Source organism: Camelus ferus, chromosome 23, assembly GCF_009834535.1.
Source record: "Camelus ferus isolate YT-003-E chromosome 23, BCGSAC_Cfer_1.0, whole genome shotgun sequence".
Lineage (NCBI taxonomy): Eukaryota > Metazoa > Chordata > Mammalia > Artiodactyla > Camelidae > Camelus > Camelus ferus.
Genome location: NC_045718.1, coordinates 15490949 through 15499389, shown reverse-complemented (window position 1 = coordinate 15499389; position 8441 = coordinate 15490949). Strand labels below are relative to the sequence as shown.

Sequence of the window (8441 nt, the reverse complement as noted above, 5' to 3'; positions counted from 1 at the left end):
ATTAGGAGGGGTTTTTGGTTTTTTTGTAAGCAGTTCTATTCATTCTTTCAACAATATTAAATGTCTATTCTGTGCCAGGCACAAGGCAGGGCATACGCTAGTGTTCTCCCGTCTCAGGGCAGGGGAGCAAAAGAGGAGCGGCCAGGAGGCAGAGCGTCACTGTACGTCTTTCCTTCTCCCAACGTCCCAACACAGAACTTTGTAAGAAGTGGTGGTGCCCAAGCACACATGCAGTTGTGTTGAATCAGGGGTGTCTCTATGGCTGTACACATCCCTATACCAGTCCCTCTATGTTTAAAACACAAATTGTGCCAACAAGTTCTCCAAGATAAGACTAAGTTCAAGATGGGGGCCGGTATCACAGAATTCTGTGCGTTATCCTGACTGGTGCCCATTTCTGTCATTAACCGCCCCCAACATCCCTCTTCTCCCTAGGAAGGAAATGAACAAACTACGTGGCCAGAGTTCATTTTGAACAACGTTTATTATACGTTTAGTGTTCTCTATACAAAAGAAATCAGTTTTTAATTTTACAGTGATTCAACAAAAAAAAATTCCAAATAATTTGGCCTTTTCATTGCTCATGCAGTCAGTTTATAAGTCCACGTATTAGATGGTCCTCCACGGCCCAGAAGCCTTCCCTGCTGAAGGTCGTGCGTGACACCCTCAGATACTCATCTGTTGCTGACGTTGGTTAATGCAAAATAACTCGCAAAAAGGAAAGAATGTGATGTGAGAGGGGTTAAAACAAGGTGTGCCATGGCGAGTTAAATATTTAACCAATGAAAAGAAGATCAGACCAATTTGTGGGTGTGTGGGTATGTGGGAAGGAATGGAGACGTTGGGAGACTTCCCCGCTGAAAGGAACAAACTGGAAAATGTGTGTGTGTGTTGGGGGAAGGGTGCAGGGCAAGAGGTCCTCCGGGACCCAGTGTGGGTTGGGGTGGGGGTGAGGGTGGGACCAGGACAGAAGGCGGCCACGTCACAGGCGACTGATGCTCAGTGCAGGAGGAATGTGAGGTTGGCAAAGAGAGCTGGGAGCTGGGCAAAGGGACAACACTGACTGAAGATGTCGAATTTGGGAATCAGAAAAGGGAACAGGGCAGGGTCATCTGATCTGCATCCTTTTTGAAAAAGAAACAGAGAAGTGCACAAAATTCTGGATTTCTTCTCCCAGATTTTTGTGTTTATTGCTTCACTGAAGTCTACATGTGCTGAACTCCAGCCCAGCAGATCCCTGGGTGGCAGAGCTTCCACGGGCCCTGCTGCCCCTCGGCACCCTGCGGCCAAGGGTGGAGGGGAGAAAGCCCTCCACGCCTGTTCTCCCGAGGGGCACTGCATGCTGGTGGCCCGATGCGTCACGAAGCGAGAGACACCACCCTAGGGTACAGTGCAGGCTTCACAGTGACAAACACCAATCAGCTGTCACTCTCTGGTCCTGGCTTGGGTCTCCCCTTAACAGCCCAGCCAGGCTCACCACTGGCTGGCACAGACTGACTGCTCTTGGACTCAGAAAATCCTCTGTGTCTTTCGTTTGGGGAGGTATACGGGGATGTGGGAGAAGCAGTAAAGAGGAACGAGACAGTGAACCAGCAGGACACATCTTAAGTAACACCTCTGTTTCCTGGGTGGCAGCTGCGGTGAGATGAAAGAACACTGGGCAAGGAGTCAGAGGCCTGAGTTGAAGCCCTAACCTCACCTTGCTTCACGAGCTGTGTGACCTCGAGCAAGTCCCGAGATTTTAGTGTACCACGAGTCCCGGCAACTAGATCAGCTCTGTGACTCCTCTGCACGCTGAAGTCTGACCCTGTCCTAATCTGACCTTTTTGTCTATTTCACTTCCATCCTTACAATTAAGAAACATCCAGTTAATACTAATATACTGATAGAGGAGCACTGGTTTCGGGTGTGGACTGAGACACTGGTGGGGTCCAGTGGCTTCCCTGGATGGCTATCCTCCTTTCCCTTCATTCCTCTTGAAACCTGTCACAGGAAGGCCCATACTTAGTAGTGGAGGGAAGGAAAGGGTTAGCTGGGCAGGCTGGGGACAGCCACAGGTTGGCTTGAACTCCCATGGGGTGGCCCCTGCCTGGTTTAAAATCGGGGCTGCCTAGGAGTTGGGCTCTGCTCAGGGCACTGAGTGTCCTCATGACATTTCAAGCTCTATGTTTCATTCGTTTGAGTCCTCTGATTTTTTTTTTTTTAACATCAGGCGCTCCTTATATGCTATTCCTAAGCCATCAGGCAAAGCTCAAACAGGATCCACCGGGTGATTTTCCAGAGGATCTAACAGGGTGGACCAAATTACAACCATGGGCTTGTGCGTGTGTGGCAGGGGCTGCTGGAGTGGTGGCCGGGGTGTCTCCAGTGGGGAGAGTGCTCTGTGCCCACCCACTAAGAAGTGATTCCTGGCACCAGCTCCCTCCAGCTGAGAGCCTGGGAGACCTTCCCGCTTCAGTGTGTTTGCGGAGCAGCCTTGCAAAGACTGAGGCAGGAGTGTGTGGAATCCTCACTGCTTTCCTCACATAGGTTGCTTGGGCTGCCCTGTGACTGGGGCTCTTAAAGATCTGCTGCCTGTGCTGTTCCTGGGGAAGGTTCCCTCCTCTTTGATCAGACTCTTTCTCTCTTGGTTTTGCCCACAGCAATCGCCCAAATGGGGCACGGTGTGGGCAGCCCCTCCCCTCCGCCCTGAGTTGGGAACTGCACCACACAGCCTGTCACATCTCGCCTCCAGCAGGCCTGGCTGTGGACTCACCCTCTTCAAGACAAGGACAGAACCTGGACTGTTCTCCCTGAAAGCGCGGGCCTGCAGTGGGACCCCGGTCTGCTGTGTGCAAGTGTCCGTGTGGGCGTGCTCCTGTGTGCGTGCTGGATGCGTGCAGGGAGGTGGTCCCTTAGCTGGAAAACCCACAAATGTCCTCAGATCTGTTTCCACCCTTTACTAAGGCTAGCTGTGTTCAGGGAAACTACGAAAGCATCATCTGGGCCCAGGTTGCGGATCACCCTTGTGGGGTGAGTAGGATTGGCACTGTGGCCCTGAGGACAGGTAGACATTTCTCTAAGCCTTGGGACTTGCCAGGAAGGGGGTAGACCAGATGCCTCCAAGCCCTCAGGGCAGAGAGAAGGGGCTAGTTTTTAGTTTAAACTTAACCATCTCCTCAAAAGCAAGGTGAAAAAAGAAGGGTCACATTCACCATAACCCAGGCAAGGAGGGCGGCAGCTGTCCCCTGGCCCTGCAGTGGCGTACTCCCGGGACACCGGCCCCGCCCCTCTGTGGGGAGAGGTATTCAAAGGAGGGACTGACTAGGGGAGATGGAGGCACCAAAATACAGTTAAGTTAAGCATCTTGCCCCAAGGGGCAGAGTAAAGCAGCTCAGGAAGGAGGACTGTCCCTGCCTTGCCCAGCCTTGCGGACCCAGTTCTCCCTCCAAAGCTCCTCCCTTTGAGCCTGGAGCCACTGGCAGCTTAAACACTCAGAGTGCTGCCAGTCAGTGCCCACTGTGTCCCAAGACTCCACCCCAGGACTGCCAGCTCTGTGATGGCAGGGGCCACACCTGACTATTCACCGTGGTGTCCCCTGCTCAGACTGGCTGTTCAAGAGTATGTGCTGAGTGAACAAGAGGACAAATGAGAGCCCAGGAAGCCGCAGCCCTGCCGGCCGAGCACGGAATGTGAGACCACAGCACAGGCAGTGAATTCCTGGAGCCACTGCGCGATGACCTACGTCTCCTGCCCCCGCAGACAGGCCGGAGCACCAATGGAATCGCCCTCTCCTGGCACTGTTGTTGGTATGTTTGGGGTGGTTGCTTGAGAGCCCCAGCCGGCAGGGAGTGCTGGACAATACTGCTTTCCCACTGAGCCGGGTGGACTCTGGGCTCCATGGGAAATCGGCTTTCCTCTTCCTGACGGGGGCTGCCTCCCTAGCCCTGCAGCACACACACCTCTCTGAGCACCTGCCATCTTTGCTTGGGGTACACTTGGTTGTTCAGGCCCGGGTCTGCTCCTGCCTGCCAGGAAAGTCGTGATCACGTGTTGGGATGGGTACATCTCAGCAAGACGGACCTGGGAGGGGGCTGACGGCACTATCTTTGTACGCAAAGTGGGGGTACAGGGCCTGGCAGGGCACAGCCAAGGAGCAAAGACAGGCTGAGGACTTGCCTCTGCCCAAGATCCTCTGGCAGCAGGAGCCCTCTCTCTCCCTCCCCCATTATCAGTTGTGTGGGGGACTTTCTAGAGGCAGGGGATGGGTGTGACGACATCCCACAGTCCTTCTGGCCCAAAGAGCCTGTTTCTGGTGCAATGAGTTCCCTGGCGCAGAGGGTGTAGTGTGGGATGAGGGCCTGAGAAACTGATGACTCTGCTCAGATCCAGAGTGTTTTCTGGAAAAGCCAGTCTTTTCATTCAGGTCACAGGCACATTTCCCTGACAGTCCCTTCAGGGAGGCTGGGCCTAGGCTGCAGGAATGCCCAGCTGGATCTAGGCAGGTGTCAGAGGAAAACCAGGGGAGGGGACCCCAGAGTGGCTCCCTAGCCCCCTACTGTTCACCCTGTCCCCTTCCGCCAAGAGAGAGCTGCCCCTCAGGCTTCCGGGCAGCACACCTGGCTATGGCTTGGGCCAAAGGACGGTTACTCGCTCTCAGGTTCAAACAAAACTGGCTCAGCTCTGGGCTACACTTTCTTACCTGCAGACAGAGTACGTGTGTCAGTGGGCTTGACCTTCAGCTGACTGATTATTAAGTGATGCAAGCATTGCTAATACCTTTGCGGCTTGAACTTCTGGCAAATAATGCTTCAATAAAATCTCTGAAAGATACAGCCCTGCTCCTGCCCAGGCTCCCTGGCAAGCAGCTGGAGGCTCCAATCAGAGGCTGTGTCTGTGGCAGGTGGTCCAGTCCTGGGGGTCTGCTTCACCCTCCTGAAACCGACGCTAGCTGCAGCAACAGCTGAAGGGTTACTCTTAGGCTCAAGATCTCTCTCTCTCTCTCTGAGGCTAGGTACCTTTGGTTTTAAAATGGATTAGGTGGGGAGGATGAAGGCGGCGCCTTGGGTCTCTGAGAACTGCAGGTCCGTGAGTGTCTCCATCTGGGGCAACGGGCTGCTGGGCACGACTCGAGTGGCTGCTTCTGGCTCTGCTGTGACACTTGCATAGGCCACCCCGTTCTCCTTGAGACAGACGTCACTGGAGGCTTCAAGGCTTGCAGGGAGGGGCTGGGAACTGCAGGGACAGGTCAGAGCTGCATAAGGCATACGAAGAGCACTGAGTCCTCCTGTTGGTGCCGCGTTCTTGCAGGGGTCTCCTGATGTGTGAACACCCGAAGGGAAGGACACAGCGGCCCAGTTTCGGGGGCAGCAGGGCCCCATCCACACACGGTAAGACACCTGGTTTCAACATCATACAGAGACGACAGTGGGAGCAGTGCTTTCCACCCCCAAGCAGCACACTTCACATCACAGGGGTCCAGCTCCTGGAGGGCAGCACGGACCCCGCCAGGTGGGGGGGCACCCTCGACTCTGGACCCAGTGGGCATGGCCTTCTCTCCCACGTCCTGAGTTTCACTGATGGAGAGGAAGGAAGCCCAAACCCAGCCCTCTTCCTTGTCTCTCGAGGTGGGCACAGCTCCCCAGGGACCAGATGCCTGGTTGTCTTCTGCTTGAGGTACACGGTCACCGGAGCTGAAGTCCTTCCCGTCATCACCCACTCCTGTTCCTCAAACTCCTTCAGTCAGCGCAGCTCTTGTACTGGACACTCTGGAGGAAGGGGCAGGGTAAGCAAGGAGCAAGAGGTAAGCCCACCTCCCAACCGAACCAGAGCGAGGCAAGGAGGCCTGCCCACCCTCTCCCTGCCAAAAATACTGTCATTTTCCAGAAAGGAGCCAAGCCCAGCTCAGCAAACCGGCAAGGCTGAGGCGGATGGGTTGGGGGCCCGGGGAGGCATATGGCGAGAAAGGCATCCTTCGGAAATACATTGGCCCAGCAGCGGTTTGAATACTATGTTCATTTACGGATCCGTCCTTTTTGCCTATCTTTGCAGTTTCCTGGGGGAGAATCCACCTATTCTTTCTTTTTCCAGGGACATTTCTTCAAAGGGAAGAGAAAAGGGAGATGTTGGGTTTGGAGGGGAAGATGGACAAAGCGAAAATAAAAGACAACGCGAAGTACTGTAACCAAGAGAAACTGGTGAGGGGCTATGCTGAGGCCGAGGGCGGGCAGCGTGGGTGGAGGCTCGGGGTGGCTGTGAGGCTGAGCGAGGGGCCCGGGCTCCCTCCAGCAGAGCTTAGCCATGGCTCCAGCTCGCCCACAGCTGGCACCCCGGGATGCCGGGGGTCATCGGGAGGGGGCTAGCGGTTGGCTGGGTGGTCACTGATCCTCACAGCTTGGCAGACGTCCCTGTGGTACCCTTGTCCCTGAAGGTGGTGGCGGCTTTGTGGTCGGTCTGCAGTGGCTCGTCTCCCCCTCTCCCTTCTTCCCACTTGCAAAGTAGTGGCTGTGCCTTGGGGGCTCTGTTAGGCCAGAGAATAGATGGCGTTGACAGGCGACGTGGCCTCCGAGCTCTCGTTGCCCTCTGTCTCCTCCTTGTCCTTCTTGACCGTGTACTGGCCGATAAAGGAGCCGTCCTCGTTGAACTGGCCCTCACCGCCCTCGCCATAGTCCACCAGGCTGTCATCGCTCTCTTGCTGTTTGATGGTGCCGTCCAGGGATGTCTGGCTGCCCTGCAAGGGCTTGTTGTCCTCGTCACTGGCCGGAGAGAGACAGAGAATCAGGGCCAGGCCCACCCAGTGACAGCCCAAACCCAGGTGGGGCGGGAGAGGGCCTCCAGCCTCCTGCCAGGCATGAGTGCTCCTCAGCTCAGAGGACGGGACCCCAGGGCTGACCCAGCCCAGCCCTCCATCGCCCTCCCTGGCCGACCAGTTCTACAGAAGGGACGCTGGGGCCTAGGAAGGACGGCATCTTCTCCCAGGTGAGGGGGAATGCGGAGCAGAGCTGGGATGGGGCCAGACTCCTGGACGCCTGGTCTGGGGTCCTCTCTGTGGGGGTGGGCTGCTCTCTGGGGCGGGAGCAGGCAGAGGACACCGCCCCATGGTGAGGCACAGCCAACTGCTTGTAGAGCAGGCGGGACAGGAAGGCTCAAGGACTGAGGGCTGTCAAGGACTTGGCGTTCTGGTCCCGAGGTATCACTGTGTGGTTCTGTGGCCTTGGGAAAGCCTCTCTTTCTCATTGGGCCTCAGTTCCTCCAGCAAGAGGATTCAACTAGCTTTGACTCTCCATAATCTGAGACTCTTTCTGGAAAGCTCTGCCCTTGGCAAAAAGCAAGGGTCTGGGCCTTAAAGAGACAAACCTCTCCCCAGCCTTTTCCCTTCTCTGTCTTGGTGGTGTTTACTCCCAGCTCTGGTTCATCTACAAACAGACACTGCTGCTTAGGGGCTAGCAAGGGGAAGAGGGAGGGGGAGCCAGCCACCTGAGACAAAACTAGCACGGCTCAGAGGGTCCTCCCAAGCCCCAGGCCCTGCCCTCAAGCCCCCTTTGTGCAAAGAGAGCTGGGAGTTAAAGAGGCATCTACCCGCTGAGAAGCCCACTGTGCCCCCAGGAAGTGAGGCACTCCGAGTGGGCTAGACATCTGTTCAGGCACCGCATCCCTTTCCCTGACTGGAAAACTCTGCTCTTTTAGGCTCAGAGGCAGGGACCAGGTGCTGCTGGCTGTTCTTCAGAGGAGAGACGAAGGTCCCAGGCAGGAGGCAGCCGGACCAGCAGTGGGAGTCTGGGTGCCAGCAGGCAGGACCACAGCAGGTGCCAGGCAGTCTGAGCAGACACCCCACCCCCTCCCCTGCCCCAGGCCACACTTAGCCCTTCCTGGGCCTGTGGCAAACGATGGCTGGGTTGCCATTGTGGTGAGCAGTGAGCTCTTGCTTCTAACCGCGGAGCTGGGCAAAGACAGCTGGCAGGGGAGGGCGGTGAGCCAGAGCCGGGGGAGCTGGGCGTCGGTGGATGGAAAGCTCTCAGCCCACTCCTGCCACACGCTGAGCGATTGTGGCCCCATTACCCGGCCTAACTGTGTTCTGTGATGGCAGAGCCGTGGGGGAGGCGGCCAAGGGAGGCGAGTGGGTCTCCGGGTCTGGCTGCATCAGTTCAGGCGGTGGAACTCACATTTTGAGAATCAGTAGATTCTAATGACCAGGCTCCTTACCCCACCTGCCAATCTTTTTGCACAAGCACCCTCCCCCTAGAGCCCTCCACACCCCCTGCAGGACGTGCCAATTGTGTCTATGTGGTTCTCAGGAATTCCAGGCCCCCCAAGCTAAATGCAACCACTGGACAGGATGGCCCAGCCTGGGTGGGAGGCAGGGGGAGGGGTTTTTGTGTGTCCAGTTCTCTCGGGGAAAGGGGATCTAGGTCTAGAAAGAGCAGACCTCCCCTAAGGGAAGCTTGAAAGAAACCAAATGACAA

At 56.2% G+C, this 8441-nt stretch overlaps 1 protein-coding gene across 14 annotated transcripts in view; it reads right to left on the bottom strand.

Annotated features, from left to right (window-relative positions):
* Positions 1-2172: 2172 nt before the first annotated feature.
* NFASC (neurofascin) overlaps positions 2173-8441 on the bottom strand; it is a 173821-nt gene continuing 167552 nt past the window's right edge. For 8 of the 14 annotated variants that reach the window (XM_032466999.1, XM_032467006.1, XM_032467001.1 and 5 more), the window contains one exon: positions 6503-6734. In XM_032466999.1, coding sequence (XP_032322890.1) covers positions 6503-6734 — 232 coding nt within the window. Of the gene's footprint in view, positions 6735-8441 lie in introns of all 14 variants that reach the window. The other 6 variants (XM_032466996.1, XM_032467004.1, XM_032466998.1 and 3 more) reach the window with 1 other exon arrangement.